Below are 20517 nucleotides of genomic sequence, written 5' to 3' on the forward strand. Positions count from 1 at the left end.
GAGGACCCAGACCCACCCCTCAACTCTGGGTGGAAAATGTTCTCCCCAGAGGCCCCCAGCCCCCTCCTTGGCAAAGCCCCAGGGTTCCGCTGCTGAGAATTCCCCTTGGCCTCCCCACTGCTCCCAGATTCCTTTTCCTTTTCTCATTTGCTGCCAAGGCAGCTCTGTGACCCGCATCCCTCACCTTCTGCCTCCTCCGGATCCTCAGTGACTTCAGAGTCCGAAGGCCCAGCTCCCTCCGCTGCCCCCAGACACCTGGACTTGAGGGGCTTGTTTGCCCTTGTCTCCTGCTAGACCCACCGTCTCTACCTGGGACAGTGAGCTGTGTCTCCTTGTGTTCCTGGCGTCGCCTGGGACATATGCAGGGAGAGATGGGTCACTGAACCCAGGACCTCGGACGGCAGAGGGAGGGGGGACTTGCAGCAGTGACCCAAGTGACAGAGGAGGAAGCTGAGGCCTTGACAGGTACTGTGCTTGGGTGTCCTGCTCTCCCCCGCTCTGGGCCTCAGTTTCCTCATCTGTCCAGTGGTGGGAAGGTGGCATTTCCCTACCTCTTTTGGACGCTTCACTTGCCCCCTGTTACAACTGCATGCCTGCTGAAGTACCGTGCCTGGGTTTTCTGGTTGGGGAGGAAGGGAAGACCCTGGCCCCTGGGCTCCTATAGGCTCCTGTGATGTTTTGGGCTGTGTGTCCAGCCCCATCTCAAAGATCACCTATGAAAGCAAGTACTGCTTTCTCCCTTTTCCAGTCCCAGACCCTTTCCCTCCCCCTGCCAAGGGTTACTTTCTGTTGCTGACGGTCCTCGCTGGAGTGGAGTTTCTGAGAAACAAATGCCCAATTCAGTCAAATGTTCGGGCAGGCCTGGATGGAGTCCTGGGCCAGTTTGTGGTTCCTGGAGAAAAGCTGGAAGGGAAGGAGCAGGTTAGGGCAGGGGGCAACAGGGAAGTCTTCACTGTGGTGGTCACGCTTGTTGGTCCTTCAGGAAGTCACCTGTGTCTTGCCCAAAGAGGACCCCATCCCGGTGTCATCAAAGAATAGAGTGACCAGTGTCCCTCCCCACCAGCCTTCCCACTCTGGAGTTTCTTTATTTCTTTTTTAAATTCTAACATATCTTTTCAAAAAATGTTTTATTATTTATTTATTTGGCTGGCAACTAACCAGGTCTTAGTTGCATCTCTCAGGATCTTTGATCTTCGTTACGGCATGAGAGCTCTTAGTTATGGCATGTGGGGTCTAGTTCCCTGACCAGGGATCAAACCTGGGCCCCTTGCAATGGGACGTGGAGTTTTAGCCACTGGACCACCAGGGAAGCCGCCCACTGTGGAGTTTCAACATGCAGTGACAGGAGCTGCGGGTGCTCTGTTTTAGTGAAATTGATTTGGCAGCTGGGACGAGGAGCAGAAAGTTAGGTTGGTTGTGATTGTTATCTAGGCATGGAATTGATTCATTCATTCTTCATTTGCTCATTTGTTATTTTATTAAGCAGTACCATCTGTTGAGTGGAGTTACAGGTACTGAGGATACAGTGTGAAGAGGAAGTCTTTGAAACTTCTGAACAAGAGGGGAGACAGAAAATAAACAAAACCGTGTTAGTTCATGAGCTCTGGTCTGGAAATGGAAGGTTAGCTTTTATCAGTCTGGTTCTCTGGCCAAAAGCCCTTATCGGTTAATGATAAAACATAAAATACAGTGGTTCAGGAGCAGTCAAAACCAGGCAAAGCCAAGGAGGAAACAGTCCTTGAGAGAAAAGATGAAGATGAAGTGAGTGGTTCATTTAAGCAGCTTTTTGGTTCCCTGGTGGTCAGACGGTAAGGAATCTGCCTGCAATGCACAAGACCAGGGTTCAGTCCCTGGGTGGGTAAGATCCCCTGGAGAAGAGAATGGCTGCCCGCTCCAGGATTCTTGCCTGGAGAATTCCGTGGACAGAGGAGCCTGGCGAGCTACAGTCCATGGAGTCGCAAAGAGTTGGAAATGACTGAGCAGCTAACACTTTTCACTTTCCTCCTGAGAACACTACCCAGTTTGAAGAGCTGCAACAGAACGGGGCAGCTTTACTGGTCAGAGTGTGGGGCTACCAGAAAAGCTAAAACTCGAGAGGGAAAATCCTAGAAAGGCAAGAGATGTCCTCATTCGAATTCTCCTCAAATATTTGGCAGCTCGAAACTGCATAGGCAGAGGGATGCTTTAGGGAACCCAGCAAGAAAGAGGAGTGGGGAAGAAGAGATTTCAGTTGCTGCCTGATGCTGAGAAAACAAGAGTTTGTAATTCAAGTTCCACTGAGTTAGAGGAACTTGGTAATTGCCTAACGTTTTCTTTTGAAATGCTAGAAGGGCCTCACCTTATGATTAAACCCAAGGTTAAGGGCCACACCTTTTTAAGACTAAACTAAAACCCCGAACAGCCCCACCCTAGCAAAACTAAGCCCCTGCAGAATCAAGATGATCTACCACTAATTTAACTGCCTGCCACAACAAAACTCCACATTATTTTAAGGAAGATAATGCGTCCAGACTCCCTGTAACGTGTCATCCACAAGTCCAATATGTAATAATAATAATAAAAAAGAAACAGGTTCCTGGTAACATTATCCACTATGTCCAGTATGTAATAAAAGTGACTATACATGCAAACAGCAGGAATAATCAACAGAAAAACTAGTCAGCAGACCCAGACTCACAGATGTTGGGAAAATGTCAGATAACAATAAATGCTGCAGAGAGAATTATGCTAGAAAGTAACTGTGACTGCTTTAGATATGGAAGTTGGAGAGGGCCTCTCTAAAGATGTGCCTTTTTTAAATACCAGTCTCAGGCCAATTAAATCAGTCTCTGGAGTGGTACCTGGACACCTGCATTTTTTATTTTTTGATGCACCGTGTGGCATGCAGGAGCATGTGGAATCTTAGTTCCCCGACCAGGGATTGAACCCATGCCCCGTGCATTGGGAATGCAGAGTCTTAACCAGTGGACCACCAGGGAAGTCCCCAAGATGTGACTTTTTTTTCTGAAATGCAAAATGCCAGGCAGAGGAGACAATGCAAAGGCCTTGATGCAGGAGAGAGTCAGGCCTGTTCAAGGAAGGGTGAGGAGGTCCGTGTGACTTGAGCAAGGGGGAGTAGTGTGATCTGAGATTAGACTGGTCGGCAGGACCAGAATACCTGGGATCTGACGGCTCATAGCAAGGAGTTCGAATTTCATTTATAGAATGATGAATCACCTTTGAAGCTGGGAGAGAGACTAACATGACATATTGCTTTTTCTTTTGCTATGAGAGAAGCTGTCATTTCAAAAATTTAACAGCCAATTACATTTCGTTTGTTTTAGCATGTCTTTCACTCATTGTCTACTGCAGTGGTGCCATTTTACTCCTAATTTATTATATTTTTTTGTAGAAGCTGTTTCCATTTTAGGGAATAAACTATTCGCCTCTAGTAAGTTACATGTGTTTTGTCACTTGAATTCTGATTGTTTTTATGGCATTTTTCATGCCATGAAAGAAATCACGTTACTGAACCACTGTTTTCTTTATGACTTTCAACACGCCAATATTATTATTATTTTTTTAAATATTTATTTGACTCCTCCAGGGCATAGTTGCAGCATATGGCATCTAGTGCCCTGACCAGAGATTGAACTGGGGCCCCTGCATTGCGAGCACAGAACACTACAATGTTATTTTAAAAAATCTTTTTTTTTGTTTAGAGCTTATTTATCTTTAAAAGATCGTGCTGTGTGGCCATGATGAATGGCTTACAGAGGGAGGATAAGGCCTGCATGATGGAACAGAAAGGAATTGGGGTTTGGACTCAGAAGACGGGGGGCCAGATTTCAGTCTCAAAACTCTGGTCAAACTGTTACACTACTCATAGTCAAATATTTTGCCTATAGTATGGAATCGTCAGGAACGTTTATGGTGCTCTTACTATGTCTGGGCCCTGTTCCAACACTTTACATGTATTATCTCATCTAATCTTTACAATAGTTCCGTGAGGAGGAAGCTAAACAGTGCACCCAGCTCACACATTAAATGGCATAGCTGGCATCTGAACCCTGGCAGTCAGACTCATGCTTCTGAGGCATGAAAATTGTCCTGAGAAGCCAGGGGCTAGTGGATGCAGAAGTGCTTTGGAGCCTGGGATGTGCTGTGTATCTGTGGTGTGGTACTCAGTGCACAAAATGTGATGTCACAGAGACCTGGGCTTGCTTCCTGGCTGTGTGATACCATGACTGGGTCACTCTGTGGCTCAAACGCATGTCAGCTTCTTCCCTTCTCTCTCTTAAAACCTTAAAGATATAATAAAAGCTTTGAGATATAATTCACATATCATAAAACTCACGCATTTAAAATATGCAGTTAATTGGGTTTTAGTATGTTCACAGAATTGTGTAACTATCATGACAATCTAATTTTATTTTTTCCATGATCGGGTTTATTTATTTATTTGTCTGCGCCGGGCCTTAGTTGAGCAAGAGGGATCTTCAGTCTTCGCTGTGGCATGCGAACTCTTAGTTGCAGCATGTGGGATCTAGTTCCCTCGACCAGGGATCAAACCTGGGCCCCCTGCACTGGGAGCGCAGAGTCTTAGCCGCTGGACCACCAGGGAAGTCCCATGACAGTTTGATTTTAGAACATTTTCATTTCCCCTAAAGAGACCCTGTGCTTTTTCTTAGCCACTCCCCATTCCCATTACCCAGCCTAGCCCCAGGGAACCACTGATCTACCTCCTATAAATGTAAGTCTTGATTTCTTCATCAGTGTTTGGCAGGGGGCAGGTTGGATTTCAGTGTCTTTCATAGAGTGTCTGCTTAGCGAGGTGATGGGTGAGAAGATGCAAGACTGGGGAAGGCAGAGAGCTAAGTGCTGTTCAAAATCTCAGGAGTAAGATGGTTATGGGATGTGAATGGTTGGGTTTGCTGGGGGTGGCATGGCGAGCGGTTTGGGAAGATTCTAAATGAGAGGAAAATGTGGAGCCAGTGAATGTGAGGAGCAGGGGGGAAGAGCGAGACAAAGCAATTTCAGGCTGGAGAGCTCTGCTGGAAAAACAACGCCATGTAACAGAGGTTTTGATAAAGGCTGCAGTGTGGTGTCTCATGTAAACACCTTCCCCCTCCTCCTAAGATCTTCATAAAAGGAAACAGTCCCCAACTTGCCCTGTGGAATTTGGTTTGCTTTGGGGGAGACGAGACAGACGGCTGAGTCCTCCTCCAGGTGCTGTGGGACCAGGGCAGAGGCTGGCCACGTGGGCTCTGCCTTGACTGGGCACAGGCAGCCAGCCGTGCCTCTTACCACCCCATGCAAAGGGCCAGTCGTGAGGATGGAGTGATTTACCATAGGAGAGAAGGCCCACAGCCCACTACCAGCATCAGTGTCTGCAGGCAGCCTGGCCATCAGCAGCAGCAAGGAGACCCCTGTGATGGCCTCGTGTCCTGCTTTCCTTCCAGAGCCCAGTGTCTTCGTCATCTTCAGCCACGGACTGCAGGGCTGCCTGGAGGCCCAGGGTGGGCAAGTCCGAGTCTCTCCAGCCTGCAATGCCAGCCTTCCTGCCCAGCGCTGGAAGTGGGTCTCCCGAAACCGGCTGTTCAACCTGGGTACCATGCAGTGCCTGGGCACAGGCTGGCCAGGCACCAACACTACCGCCTCCCTGGGCATGTACGAGTGTGACCGCGAGGCACTGAGTCTTCGCTGGAACTGTCGCACCCTGGGCGACCAGCTGTCCTTGCTCCTGGGGGGCCGTTCTGGCAATACATCCAAGGCTGGCACCCCCGAGCGTGGTGACCAGACCCGCAGCGGCCAGTGGCGCATCTATGGCAGCGACGAGGACCTGTGTGCGCGGCCCTACTATGGTGAGAGGCTACCCCTCGTGTCAGGGGCCTAGAGCCATGAGGGACAGACATAGGGGAGACAAAACCTTGGCCTCCACAGGCCTCTGGCCGTCAGCTCTTTCATCGTCATTGGAAGCATTTGGGGATCATGGAGAAAATGAACTTCAGAGCATTTAATTTGCCTTAAAAAACTTACAAACCCTGATACACTCTTGTAAAGACCTCGGTCAGTTCAAAAGTGTATAACGTACAACTAAAAGAGAAATCCCTTCTCTCCCAGGCCCACTCTTCAAGGGAGACCCCTGGGTCACCGTCCACAGGCGTCTCCATCCCCCTTTTGCAGGGGTGAATGGGGACTGGAGTCACCCACTGAGAGGTCTTTCCTGGTGGGCAGCTCCATCCTGGGGGCCCTTTCCCGGGATACCTCCTAGAGTGCCAAGACGGAACTTGGCGTGTGAGGCAGCTGAATTTTGGACAGGTGTTAGGGGCCCTAGGGGGCCCCCTTTCCCAGCCTGATGGGATGAGTGGCGGGACCTCTCCCAGGCTCCTGGGCTGACCCGAGGGCAGAGGCAGCCTTCCGGCCACTGTCTGACATCGCTGCCCCCTCCCTCTCTCGGCTGACCCTTGCTCACCCCGGCTCCTGGGGCTGTAGGAGATTTTCCCTGGGGGATGAGCGGGCTGGGCAACCTCTGGGGTCCAGATGCCAAAGGCCTGGCTCCCTCTCCTGCAGAGGTCTATACCATCCAGGGCAACTCCCACGGGAAGCCATGCACCATCCCCTTCAAGTATGACAACCAGTGGTTCCACGGCTGCACCAGCACCGGCCGCGAGGATGGGCACCTGTGGTGCGCCACCACCCAGGACTACGGCAAGGACGAGCGCTGGGGCTTCTGCCCCATCAAGGGTGAGGGCCAGCGGGCGGGGTGGCGGGAGGTTGGCCCTGGGGTGGGGAGTGCGGCGGGTGTGGGTGGCACAACTTTCCAGACTCAAGTGAGAAGTGCCCCCACCCCCCACTTCCGTAGGGTCTCTGCATATTCCTTGAGGGACCTCGCCTTGGACCCCGCAGAGCGGGCTGGGGCGGGACCCACACCTGACTGTCCTGGTGGCAGGTAACGACTGCGAGACCTTCTGGGACAAGGACCAGCTGACCGACAGCTGCTATCAGTTCAACTTCCAGTCCACGCTATCCTGGAGGGAGGCCTGGGCCAGCTGCGAGCAGCAGGGCGCGGACCTGCTGAGCATCACGGAGATCCACGAGCAGACCTACATCAATGGTGAGGCGGGGGCAGTGGGCAGCGGGCGGGACCCCAAGACCTGTCCCCACCTTTGAAGGGGGCCCTGAGCCCTTTCTGCTGCTGCTGGAGGGCAGGATGCAGTTGGTGTGGCAGCGAGTGGAGGACTGGGGTTGGGATGACCCCCCCCCCCCATCACTGTCGCCCTCTTGTGCTCAGGGCTCCTCACTGGCTACAGCTCCACACTGTGGATTGGCCTTAACGACCTGGACACCAGTGGAGGCTGGCAGTGGTCAGACAACTCGCCTCTCAAGTACCTCAACTGGGAGAGTGGTGAGGCACCAGGTTTGGGGTACAGGGCGGCCTGGGGATCCCACGGGCACTTGTTCTCCTAGGGACTCCTTCCCTGGTACCCTACTCTAGACCAGCAGATTTCCACCCACTCCCGATTGGGTGCCAATGGTCCGTGCAGCGCATTGTCTGAGTTAGGAATGATGCCCTTTCCTGGGGGCACTGGGCCTGGAAGGTGGACTGGATTTCATCCCCAGGCACCCCTTCAGCTACGGGCACTGGGGCCCTCAGCAGGCCAGCAGCCTGGCCAGGGAGGGTGGGCATGGTTGGCCCAGGCAGAAGGTCGAGGACCATGTGAGCCCCGGGGAGGAGGCAGGAGAGCCGAAGTGCAGCGCTGGGCATCTGAGCGGGCTCAGGCTTCCGGGGAAGCATGAGGCTCGAGGGAGGGCTCCCAGGCCAGGGGGTGAGTTCCTCTTCCCTGGGGCGCTGGCGCCCTGCGCTCCCCACAGATCAGCCTGACAACCCGAGTGAGGAGAACTGCGGGGTGATCCGCACGGAGTCGTCAGGCGGCTGGCAGAACCGCGACTGCAGCATCGCGCTGCCCTACGTCTGCAAGAAGAAGCCCAACGCCACGGCCGCCGAGCCCCCGCCTCCCGGTGAGCGGGGTGGACGTGGGTGGTAGGGGGCTCCTCAGGCCGCAGCCACTGCAGACCACCCTCACAGCACAGGGGGCTCTGATCCTCCCTCTTCTTAAATGGTTCTGCTGAAATCTGAACAAGTTGAAATGTACTATTCATTCATTCTGGGACGTTTGCTGGGAACTGTGTTAAATGCTTCACGACCCATCCTGTCCTCCTGGTGGTCACAGTCTGCTGCCGGTGATGGACATGCCAACACACAAACGGAATATCTGGAGTTGTTATAAAAAATAGTATATATATTAGAGAGGAAATTGATCAAGCTCCTGAGAGCTAAGGAGGGTTTCCAGGAAGTGACACTGGACTTGAGCCTTTCAGGTGAAGTATAAGTTTAAAAACCCAAAAAGAGGTGTGGGGGAAGGGCATGACTGGCAGAGGGAAGGGCAGGTGCAAAGGCACAGAGGCCTGCAAGGTCACAGCAGCTCTAAGGTCGGTGAGGATTGCACCCTGAGGGTTAGAGTACAGGTGGACACTACTTAAAAAGTGTGGTCCCGGGATGTCCCTGGTGGTCCAGTAGTTAAGAATCCACCTCCCAATTCAGGGGATGTGGGTTCGATCCCTGGTATGGAAACTAAGATCCCATATGCTGCAGAGCAGCTCGTGTGTTACATGCACAACTAGACAGAAGCCAGAATGCTGCAACTGAGACCCAACACAGCCATAAATAAATAAATATTTTTTAAAAAAAGTGTGGTCCCTGTCCCAGCTGCCACCATGAAGGCCGTGGTGCCGCACGTCACCCAGGCCAGCATCACAGTTGGAGGAGAGCAGATAGGCGCCATCAGATGGGTCATCGGCATGTTGCTGGGTGTTTCCCTGGAAGATGCACAGAAGAAACTGGAGCACGTGGGCTGGAAGATCTTAAACCTGCGTGTGTTTGAGGATGGAAGTGGGAAGCACTGGTCGAAGAGCGTGATGGACAAGCAGTACGATGTGCTGTGCCAGTCTTCCCTGCAACGCGTCCTCAAGGGCAACGAGCCCGACTTCCACCTGCCCATGCCCGCAGGGCAGGCTGAGGCCTTTTACAAGGGCTTCCTGGAGCCGCTGTGCAAGGTGGCGAGGCCAGAGCTCATCAAAGATGGCAAGTTCAGTGCCTACCTGCAAGTCCACATTCAGAACGACGGGCCTGTGGCCGTAGAACCAGAATCTCCGGCCCCTGGTGCTGTTGCCTCTGATTCAGAACACCTGGCGAAGCTTGAAAAGCAACAACAGAAGACAGAAAAAGCCAGAGCCAAAGGGCCTTCCGAATCAAGCAAGAAGAGAAGCGCTCCCCACAAGGAAGACCACAAAGCCAGCAGCGGGGCCTAGGGGGACGTGTCCTCCAAGCAAGAGCCCATAGGTGGGCCGGGCACAGTGCATTATTACTGAGCAGAACTGGATCCTGAAAAATTCATGAAAGATGCTAGACACCCACACTACTTTAAGAATTTGGAACCAAATCCTGAAAAGGAAGATGGAAATAAAAAACTGGGAACCTACCTACAAAAACAAAAAACCACCAAAGGAGTGCTTCCGTTTTCCGCTGCTGTGGTTGAACAGAGGAGATGGGTGCTGCCAGCGTGGACAAGGCGCCCCACCCACAGGGCAGCAAGGGACGCACCCAAGGGTCCCCTCAGGGAGCCGTGTTGGTTCCCCTGATTCTCTGCTTGCTTTTGGAACAGGCTGGCCCAACATCACTTGTCATCGAATCCTCCTTTCACAGTATGGTGTATTTCTAAGTGTCTGTGATGAGTCTCAAATGCATTCATGCTGTCCATGTTTTTCCAGAACAGTCATCCATAATAATATATTATGTGAGAACTTAAAAAAAAGTGTGATCCCTGGACCACCAGCACCTTCCCAAGTGATGTTATAATAAGTGCTTATTAGAAATGCAGACTCTCAGGTGCCTCCCCCCTCCTCCCCCCAATTAATTGAACTAGAACCTGCATTTCACAAGATCTTAGTGACTGGTGTGGAGTTTGAGAAGTACTAGCTTAGAGGGCACGGGGACATGATCAGTTCAGAAAGGCAGGTTGCAGCCAGTCCCTAAAGGATTTTGGCTTCCGGGTGAAATTCAGGTGGGGCCAGGTAGGCTGTGGGAGCCTTTGCAGGCTTTTAAGGCAGGGAGTGTCTTGCTCACATTTGTGACTCACCGAGGTAGCTCTAGGGGCAGGGCGCAGCATTGGGGTGTGGCCTTCGTCCAGCAGCTTAGTCTCAGAGGTGCCGATTGAGGGTAGGTAAACTCATATCCCCTGCTGGGTTGCTGAAAGGCTGGAGACCTGGCCTGGCTCAGAGGAGCATCTCCATGGGCTGGAGGGGGCTCCTCAGGAGTCCAGTCCCCATGGGGTGAAGAGGGGATTTATATAAAGAAAATACAGCAGGACAAAACAAAAATTCACAAAACACAGAAAGTGAAGAACTTACAGAGCCGACTTTTGCTTCTGACCATTAAAGTGTTGTCAAAGGTTGATTCAGGGCCATTGGCCATTGTTCTCTCCCCTTATCCCCTAGGGGATCAGGAGCAAAGGTTTAAAACATAAGTGCCCACATCAAGGGCACCTCACCTCCCCCTGGGGGTAGACACAGGGGAGCCTGGGGCAGGCGAAGAAAGGAGGGTCACGGGGCTGGTGTGGGCAGGCCTTGCCCACGTGGTCCCCTTCAGGCCTGGCCCCTCACTGAATCCTCTGTACCCTGGATCTGCCCAGCATGGCTGCTGTGGGGAGCCCTCCCCTGGGGCCTCACGGACCTGCAAATCTGTCTCTAGCCTTGGATTTCCGCTTTCATCCCGGCCCACATCTCTCTGCATGAGGCATATTTTCTTTTTTCCTTTTGGCTGCACTGCATGGCATGTGGGATCTTAGTTTTCCAGTCTGGGATAGAATCCGCGCCCCTGCAGTGGAGGCACAGGATCTTAACCACTGGACCGTCAGGGAAGTCCCAAGGTGTTATTTTCTAAGCAGTTTCTTGGGTGGGTCCTGCCTTCTAGCACTGATCACTCGAAGCATGTCATTTCAGAGGCAGGCGCCATCGGGCCCTGAAGCATCCACGTTTCCTGAGCTTCCTCCCTCCCACTAAACTCTCCTGTCCAGGTGGCAGCCTCAGGTCTTAGCTCAGCTGCTGACAAGAGATGATTGACAGGTCTTGAGCCACTGAGGGAGCCTGCTTAGGCTCTCAGCCCTCCCCACTTTGCCAGGTCTACCAGAGACAGTATGGCCGGTCCTTGGAGCATCTCCCAGGGTGGAGTGTATCCCAGTGGGACGATACTTCAAGTGGGTACATGCCTTCTTGCCCAGCCAGGCAGAATCCTGCCCAAGCCCGATGTTGTAGGTGGTTTGATGAAGTCCTGTTTTCTCTTGCCAAGGCCCAAGTGAGAGCTTGTTTGCATCAGGTGCCCTGGGACCCCAATCCCTAGAGGGTGAACTTGAAGTGCACGGAGATGGGGGCGAGGAGGGGCCTAAGACCAGTCAGGTTCTCAGCCCTAGGGTTCAGGGAGAGGAAAGGGGGTAGGGGAGGGAATGAGAGGAAAAATTTCAAGCAGCACATGCCTGCCGGGCAGCAGTGACTTCATGAGCTGCTTGGGAGGGGGGTGCGTTTCCTCACCTGCTTCACTCTGCACTGATGGGGCCCTGCTCCATAGGTGTTCTTTTCTTTCTTTTTTTTTGTAATATTTATTTGTTTGGCTGCACCGGATCTTAGTTGTGACAGGTGGGACCTTCGATCTTTGTTGTGGCATGTGGGGTTTTGTTTTTGTTTTTTTTAGTTGCAGCAAGCAGGATCTTTAGTTGTGGCATCCAAACTCTTAGTTGCGGCATGTGGGATCTAGTTCCCTGACCAGGGAATGAACCCAGCCCCCCTGCACTGGGAGCACGGCGTCTCAGCCACCAGACCACCAGGGAAGTCCCCATAGATGTCCTTTGAGATAGTGTCGGCAGTGTCATTTATTAAGTGAGGCGGACATGAGCTAAGCTGGAAGCTTACAGCAGGAAGCCCCATTTTACAGAGGAGGAAACTGAGGTTCCCGGGGCAGTTCTGTCCTGAGTCCCCATCCATCTTTACCTCTGAGAGCCCCAGCTGGAGGGGCCATCCTATCTTGAGTGGAATCTGCCACCACCTCCCAGGGCTCCAGCTGCCCTGAGGGTTTTGTCTTTTCAACATCACACTGTCTTCAGTATTCAGACCTGTCTTGGTGGGAAGGGTGGATATAAGACATGTTTGGGGAGGAGGTGAACTTCAAGGCCCTGTCTGCGCTGACACAGACACCACCATTGCGTGGTGGGTCCGAGCCCATGCTCGGCGTCCCGGCCCCTGAACAGTGGCCTCTCTGGTCTCCGCAGATGTGTGGGCCAACGTGAAGGTGGAGTGCGAACCCAGCTGGCAGCCCTTCCAGGGCCACTGCTACCGCCTGCAGGCCGAGAAGCGCAGCTGGCAGGAGTCCAAGAAGATGTGTCTGCGGGGCGGGGGCGACTTGCTCAGCATCCACAGCATGGCGGAGCTGGAGTTCATCACCAAGCAGATCAAGCAGGGTGAGGGGCTGCCTCCCCCACGCCCGTCCCGGGGGCTCAGGCACTGTCCTCGCCTCCCCTGCCGGTGGAGAAGGCCGACCTCCTGACGTCCCCTCTCCCCTGCCGCACCCCCCCAGAGGTGGAGGAGCTGTGGATTGGTCTCAACGACCTGAAACTGCAGATGAATTTTGAGTGGTCCGACGGGAGCCTCGTGAGCTTCACCCACTGGCACCCCTTTGAGCCCAACAACTTCCGAGACAGCCTGGAGGACTGTGTCACCATCTGGGGGCCGGTAAGAACCCTCTCTCCTCACAGGGCCCCCAGACCCCGCCTCCCGGTGCCCCGCAGCTGAGGGATGTCCCGTTATTGGTTCCTGCTTGTGACCCCACCCTCTTGCCTCTCGGAAGTCCCCCCTGCCCATCTCGTCTCCTTCCCATCCGCGTGGAGAGGTTGCCAGGGTTTGACTGTCCTCTCCACCTCCAACTAGCTGGGTCATCTTGGGCAAGTTACTTTATGTGTCTGTGCCTCGGTTTCCTTAGCTGAGTTTTCTTAGCCTCAGTTTTCCCAGCTCTCAGTGGAATTCTAAAGGTGCCAACCTCAGAGGGTCTTCATGAGGATTAGTTCAATGAAACCTCTGGACGTTTGTCGCCTGGCGGTGATCTTGGTCTCCTGTGGGCTGCACTTCCCCACCAGCAGGTGGCGTCAGAACCCACATTATGTGGACAAGCTCCCCAGGCAGGGCTGCTCCCTGCCAGCCCTACCCTAGCGCAGGGTCCTGTCCTCTCAAGAAATGGTGGTGTTGTGACTGTTTGCCATGGCTGTGGTTCAGACAGTGTGGGCGGATGAAGGAACTGATACAGGGTTTCAAACAGTTAAGTCTGTTCCTTAAAAGACAAAACTGTAGGACAGACTACCTACCTCAGAGACAGAGAGGACATTCTGCCTTGAGATACAGCCAACAGTGCCAGGGACTCTAGAGGCATCTGGCTTAGAGGATGCTGTTTTTAAATTTATGAACAATTAGGAAATGGCTACCTACTCCAGTATCCTTGCCTGAGAAATCCCATGGACAGAGGAGCCTGGCGGGCTATAGTCCATGCGGTCGCAAGAAGTTGGATACAGTTGAGAACACGTGCTTTTCTGAGCATCTGTTAAATTCTGCGCATTTTCCTGGGGGCTGAGACACACAAACACCTCTGCCCTCCGGATGGCAGACAAAAACTGCTGGCTGGCTTCTGAACACAGAAGCACTAAGGCTGTTAGGAGGGGCTGAACTAAGTTCCTCTTTGGCTCCACCAACAAGGGAAGGGTCTGGGCACACAGTCTCTGCTTGCCCTGGATCTGCAAATACTGACTGGACACCTTGCCAAACTGGGAATCTCATCTGTCTTGCTAATGGTCTTAGCCAGCTTGTCCTGGGTGTTTATGAAGTGATCTAATTTAAAAGAGCATGTTTTCCATTTTGACAGTGCTTGTCAAAGTTTGGAGGCATCTGCGCAGCTACTCTGTGCTCGCATCAGCCTAGTGAGGCTTATAGCACTAATCCTGCACGCCCCACATTTGCCACCATGGAGCACAGAGAGGTCAAGCTTCTTGCTCGGAGTCACACAGCAAGTCAGAGGCAGGGCCAGGTTTGGGAGGTTTGGGGGAGATAGACTGACACTGCCCCTCACCCTGTGTCCCTAGGAAGGCCGCTGGAACGACAGTCCCTGTAACCAGTCCCTGCCGTCCATTTGCAAGAAGGCGGGCCAGCTGAGCCAGGGGGCCGCCGAGGAGGACCACGGCTGCCGGCAGGTGAGGGTGCTTCTGGAGCGGCCCCGGATGGGGCCAGCCGGAAGGGCTCCCGGGGGCAAGAGGGCAGGAGGAATCTGCAGCCTCCTGTGGCACCCTCCCTTTTTCCCGCCCTCCAAACTGCTCCATCCAGAAGGAGTGATACAGGATGAGGTGGGGTGGGGGTAGAAAGCTGTTAGGAGGAAGCGGAGCTCCCCACCCCACCCCAGCCCTGAGCCCCTTCTCCATGGAAAGCTGCAGAGAACTCGGAGGTAGGGGTAGGCGGGCCCCCCACTCCCACCCCCAAGTCTGGTCCAGTCATCATCTGCGTGGAGGCTGCTGGGGATGACCTGGGTCTCTGTGTACCCTCCCTCCACCCAACCCCCCACTTTCCCACCCATCTCTGCTGGCATGCACACCAGCCACAGATGCAGTGTGCTTGTCTTTCTCCTGGGGGCAGGGGTGGGGGGAACCAGGCCAGCCCTAAGGAGAGCAGGGATTAGACTAAATGGGGGGAATGAATGAGTCGGGGAGAGAGGGTGTGAGTGAGGGCGAGGGCACGTGATTGGCCGTTTCCCTCCTTCAGCCCCACGCCTACCCCGCTCCCTACCCGGACAGGCAGGGATGTGAGCAGTGTGGCCCACGCGGGCAGGCTGCTCATAAAGGCCACTTTGTGGTGTCTGAGCCCCTGGCAGCTCCCTCCTCCGAAGCCGTGTTCCTCCTGCCAGCCCCTCACTGCCAATCTGGTTCCTCACTCTATTTTCCTTTGGATCAAACGCCCTTATCACACCCGCCCACCTGCACCCCAAACTCTCCCCTAGGGGGAGAGCATGAAATGCCTACAGGCGTGAGCTCCAGTGGGGAGGAAGGGAGAGCTCACGGGGCCGGGCTGAAGAGCGTGGGGGCCAGCGTGGCCAGCAGCTAGCCGGGGCTCTGGCCAGGCTGGGGGAGGCAGAGGGGCTACTACTAACTGTCCCGCGCCAGGGCCAGCCTGGAATGGGTGGAGGGTTGTTGAGCCGCCATGGTTAACACCCCAGGAGAGCCAGGGGTCTTAGCACAGTCCTGCTGGAATATGGGGATCTGTGCCTCTCCCCCCATACACACATATACATACACATGTAAACACACCCATATGAAAATGAAGAGAGAGTGTTAGTCACTCAGTCGTGTCCAACACTTTGTGATCCATGGACTGTAGCCCATTAGGCTCCTCTGTCCGTGGAATTCTCCAGGCAAGAATACTGGGGTGGGTTGCCATTCCCTTCTCCAGGGGATCTTCCCAATCTAGGAATTGATTCCAGGTCTCCTGCATTGCAGGCAGATTCTTTATTGTCTGAGCCACCAGGGAAGCCCCCCAAACACACACATATATAGACACACATAAACACACATACACAACACACACATACACATGGACTTCCCTGATGGCCCGGTGGTAAAGAATCCACCTGCCAGTGCAAGAGATGTGGGCTCGATCCCTGGGTTGGGAAGATCCCCTGGACTAGGAAATGGCAACCTACTCCAGTATTCTTGCCTGGAGAATCCCATGGAGAGAGGAGCCTGGCAGGCTACAGTCCACAGGGTCGCAAAGAGTGGGGCATGACTCAGAGAGTAAACATCAATGACACATTCACAAATACACACACATACTCATATACACATACATGCACATATGCATAAATACGACTAAACACATACACCTACACACACATAAACACATACGCACACACCAGCTTGTTCTGAACGGGCTCCTGCCCAGGGGGCTGCTCCCTCCCCCTGCCTCGCCTCTCTCCCAGGCTCCAGCCCCCACCCCCCGGGGCAGAGAGGCCCTCAGGGCAACCCAAGGGGCCACGGGTTGGTGGGGTAAAGCCTCCCCGGTCTCCTGGGGCGGGTGCAGGGGGCAGGTTGCAAGCCAGCTGTGAAGGAAGGGCGGTCTACTGCAACTTTGCTGCCCCTCACTGAGGGTTTGTTCTCCGTCCTCAACCGCCCTCAGGCGGGTGCCGCCTCCATTCCATTACTCCAGCTTCTCCAGGCCCCTGAGGATCAACCAGCCCCCTCCACTTGCTGGCCGCTCTCCCAGCCTTTCAGCTCTCATTTCCCAGCCAGCTGGCAGTTTTCCCAATACGTCTCTTGGTTCAAATACCCGAGAGAGGCGTCCAGTGGGCCACTCATCTTTCTTGGCCAGGCCACAGGCCGGGTGACTGGCTGCCTCCCTTGGGCCGTGCTTCTACTCTGAACCTGGCAGCTGTGGGTGGTGGTAGGCGGGGCCGTGTGCGTGGCACGGTGCAGACACAGCACAGGAATAGCCGGCTCTGGTGTCACACCAGCCCCCTCAGTCCTGTGCTCAAGCCTGCAGAAAGTTCAGCGGTGCCGCTGTTGGCATCCCCACCCCAGGATTTATGGATGAGAGAGAAGCCCTCCCCCAGACACCCCCTTTTCTGCCCACTCTCTTGAGCCAGGGTTGGACGTGGCACAGCCCCTCCTGCTACTGGCTGGGAGAGGACCAGGTGACCTACAGTGAGGCCCGGCGCCTGTGCACCGACCACGGCTCTCAGCTGGTCACCATCACCAACAGGTATGAGAGGGGGACCAGCCCACCCCTATGTCTGGTCGAATGTGGTCCCTCCACCAGAAGGGCCAGCATCCTGCCATCACGTGCAGAGGGACTTGATCATTGAGTCCCTTTGAGCTTCAGCCGTCTCCAGGGCCTTTTTCTAATATTATCATCAAAGAATGACTCTTGTTTATTAAGCGACTCTAGCATGGGGCAGTTCCTGGGAGGGGGCAGGAACAGGCCTCTCTGTGGACTGGATGCCCCAAAGAGGTCTTGAAAAGTGAAAGTTAGTCGCGCAGTCTTGTCTGACTCTTTGCCATCCCATGGACTGTAGCCCACCAGGCTCCTCTGTGCTTGGAATTCTCCAGGCAAGCGTTGGCTTGTGTTTGATTTTTCTCTCAGTAAGACTTGGAGATGCAGACAGCAGCGGGGGTCAGCTGTGTCAGCTGCAGCTTCCCCAGGGGTCCCCACTTCCCTGAGCAAGTTTCCGATCGGGTGCACCCAGGCTCCCTGAGCAGGCCGTCTGGCCTGAGGCCCTGGGAGCGGTGGGGGTTGAGTTGCCTGCCTTGACCAGCCTCTCTCCCGCAGGTTCGAGCAGGCCTTTATCAGCAGTCTCATCTACAACTGGGATGGCGAATACTTCTGGACAGCCCTGCAGGACCTCAACTTCACCGGCTCCTTCCGCTGGCTCAGTGGGGACGAGGTCATGTACACCCACTGGAACCGGGACCAGCCTGGTGAGCCCCTCTCTCAGCCCCCTTCTCGGCGGTGCTTTGATGAAGCCGGGAGGGCCGTGGTGGACCACCCCTGCCACGACCGAGACCCAGGGCTTCATAGGAGACAGCATTCATAGAGTGTGGTGATATGGTTAGAAGGATGGCCTCCAGAGCTGAGATGCCTGGCTCAGGTCCTGACTTTGCAGTTTATTAGCTGTCCATCTTTGAGCCTCAGTTTCCTCATCTGTCCAATGGGGATAATGGTACTTTGCTCACAGGGCTGACATGCGGTTTGAATGGGTTAATATATGTAAAGCCCTTGGAATAGTGGGCATAGAACAAGTGCTTGCTATTTGCCATTTCACATTTATTACCTTAAAAAAATTTTTTTTAGAAATCTTTTATGTTTTTAATTAATTTTTTTGGCTGTGCTGGGTCTTCCTCACGGGCTCAGTGGTTGCAGTACACAGGCTTCTCTAGTTGCCCGACGGCACGTGGAATCTTAGTTCCCCAATCAGGGACTGAACCCAAATCCCTTGGAAGGTAGATTCTTAACCGCGAGTCCACTGTTATCTTTTTAAAGCCCTTTCAAAGATGGAGTAGATGATGAAACAGGCTCAGAGAGGTTAAGCAACTTGCCTAAGATCTCACAGGAGCCAACGCAGAGTGAGGCTTCTGCCTCCATTTCCTTCCTGCTCACCAGCCCCGCCGCCCCCAACCCCACAGCTATGTCCCTGCAGAGATGGCCAGGCTGGCCCCCGGTGCAGGGGCCATGGAGGTGCCCCTCGGGGATGTGAGGGAGGGCTCAGTGTGTGGGTGCCCCCTCCCTCCTCCAGGGTACAGCCGTGGGGGCTGCGTGGCCCTGGCCACGGGCAGCGCCATGGGGCTGTGGGAGGTGAAGAACTGCACGTCGTTCCGGGCTCGCTACATCTGCCGCCAGAGCCTGGGCACGCCCGTGACGCCTGAGCTGCCCGGGCCAGACCCCACGCCCAGCCTCACCGGCGCCTGTCCGCAGGGCTGGGGCTCAGATCCCAAACTCCGGCACTGCTATAAGGTAGGCAGCCCGAGGGCCTCGGGGTGGGGGGAGAGAAACGAGAGCAAAGACACAGCATCCCTGGTGGGGAGGGTGGTCCCAGTGGGACGCAGCCATGATCCAAGCAGGTGGGCCCTGGAGAAACTTCTCCTCTTAGGTCCTTTCTGTTGAAACTCTTGTCAGTGTCCTCTGAGGCCTGGTGCACAGCAGGTGCTCAGTAAACAATTGAGGAATTGAAAAACCCACAGACCATCAGTTTTAGAGATGTTCAGATGTTGGGGCCAGGCTGGCAGCTCTTTAGATTGCCCCCGGGAGCCTGATTTATATGTGACCCCTTATATGTGGGATCTACAGTGTGACAGAGATGAACCGATCTATGACACAGAAACCAAATCACAGATGTAGAGAAGAGACTGGTGGTTGCCAAGGGAAGGGGGTTGGCGGAGAAATGCAGTAGGAGGTTTGGGTTAGCAGATAGAAGCTTTTATATATATAATAGGTAAAGAACAACATCCTGCTGTATAGCACAGAGAACTATATTCAATATTCTATGATAAATCATAATGGAAAAGAATATTAAAAAAGAATCTATATATATTTATGAGCTTCCCAGGTAATACTAGTGGTAAAGAACCTGCCTGCCACTGCAGGAAACATAATGAGACTTGAGTTCAATCCCTGGGTCAGGAAGATCCCCTGGAGGAGGGCATGACAACCCACTCCAGTATTCTTGCCTGGAGAATCCCATGGACAGAGGAGCCTGGTGGGCTACAGTCCATAGGGTTGCAAAGAATAGGACATGACTGAAGCGACTTAGCATGCACACATATATATTTATAACTGAGTCATATTGCTGTACGGCAGTAATTAACACAACATTGTAAATCAATGTTTTAAACCGAAGTACAGGAGTACTTCAGTTTAAAAAGATTTAAAAATCTTCTAGGCTGTCACTATAGAGATGGGAATTCAGTAGGCTGTGGTGGGGCCTGGTAATCTGTGTTTTTAAACCTGGCTGGGTTTGGGAGCCACTGAGGTAGTCCAGGGTCTTTTATTATAGAAAGATGCTGAAGTCCAGGGAGCAGAGGGACTTGCCCACAGCAAACTGTGGCTCTGCTGGGATAAGAGCCCTGACTGCCCCACTGGTCATTGGGACCATCTCTGGGAGATGCCTGTGCCAGTTTTCCTCCCCCAGGGCTCCGTCTCTGATGAGCAGGGCTGTCTTAACTAGCCTTGACACCCTGTCCAGTAAAGCCGCAGCCCCCTCTCCACACAAGTCATGGGAGGGCAGGTGTCCCGTGGGGAGGTGGGCCAGAGGGACAGCTTGGACTCTGCCCCTGCAGGTGTTCAGCTCGGAGCGGCTGCAGGACAAGAAGACCTGGGTCCAGGCCCAAGGGGCCTGCCAGGAGCTGGGGGCCCAGCTGCTGAGCCTGGCCAGCTATGAAGAGGAGCACTTTGTGGCCAATATGCTCAACAAGATCTTCGGGTACTGAGCTTAAGGGGCTGGCCCACATGCACCTTTGTGGGGCTCTTGGTTTTGCTGGACACGGGGCAGTGGGCAGGGTGATGGTGACCCAAGAGAGGTCTGTCCAGGGCTTGGAATGACCTGTGTGTCCGCTGCTAGTGCCAGGCCTGTCCTGTCCCCACTTAAGTAACCCTGGTCTCGCTGGAGTCGGAGACCCTGTGTTGCTCATATGAGCCAACAGCACCCTCTCGGACTCTCAGATTACACAAACCTAACCCTAACCCTTAGGGGCTTCCCTGGTGGCTCAGCAGTAAAGAGTCCACCTGCAGTGCAGCAGACACAGTAGACGCAGGTTCAATCCCTGGATCAGGAAGATTCCGCTGGAGAAGAGAATGGCAACTCACTCCAGTATTCTTGCCTGGGAAATCCCAAGGACAGAGGAGCCTGGTGGA

At 54.0% G+C, this 20517-nt stretch overlaps 1 protein-coding gene and 1 pseudogene across 1 annotated transcript in view; both read left to right on the top strand.

The window, feature by feature from the left end:
- MRC2 (mannose receptor C-type 2) overlaps positions 1–20517 on the top strand; it is a 63452-nt gene that overhangs the window by 31871 nt on the left and 11064 nt on the right. The window contains exons 2-13 of the mRNA XM_069541683.1: positions 5442–5843; positions 6553–6726; positions 6932–7096; positions 7274–7387; positions 7855–8001; positions 12360–12548; positions 12665–12819; positions 14214–14321; positions 16757–16872; positions 17440–17588; positions 18404–18621; positions 19944–20086. Coding sequence (XP_069397784.1) covers positions 5442–5843; positions 6553–6726; positions 6932–7096; positions 7274–7387; positions 7855–8001; positions 12360–12548; positions 12665–12819; positions 14214–14321; positions 16757–16872; positions 17440–17588; positions 18404–18621; positions 19944–20086 — 2080 coding nt within the window. The remainder of the gene's footprint in view (positions 1–5441; positions 5844–6552; positions 6727–6931; positions 7097–7273; positions 7388–7854; positions 8002–12359; positions 12549–12664; positions 12820–14213; positions 14322–16756; positions 16873–17439; positions 17589–18403; positions 18622–19943; positions 20087–20517) is intronic.
- LOC138414377 (D-aminoacyl-tRNA deacylase 1 pseudogene) lies at positions 8170–9491 on the top strand (annotated as a pseudogene).

The sequence above is a fragment of the Ovis canadensis genome, chromosome 11 (assembly GCF_042477335.2).
Source record: "Ovis canadensis isolate MfBH-ARS-UI-01 breed Bighorn chromosome 11, ARS-UI_OviCan_v2, whole genome shotgun sequence".
Lineage (NCBI taxonomy): Eukaryota > Metazoa > Chordata > Mammalia > Artiodactyla > Bovidae > Ovis > Ovis canadensis.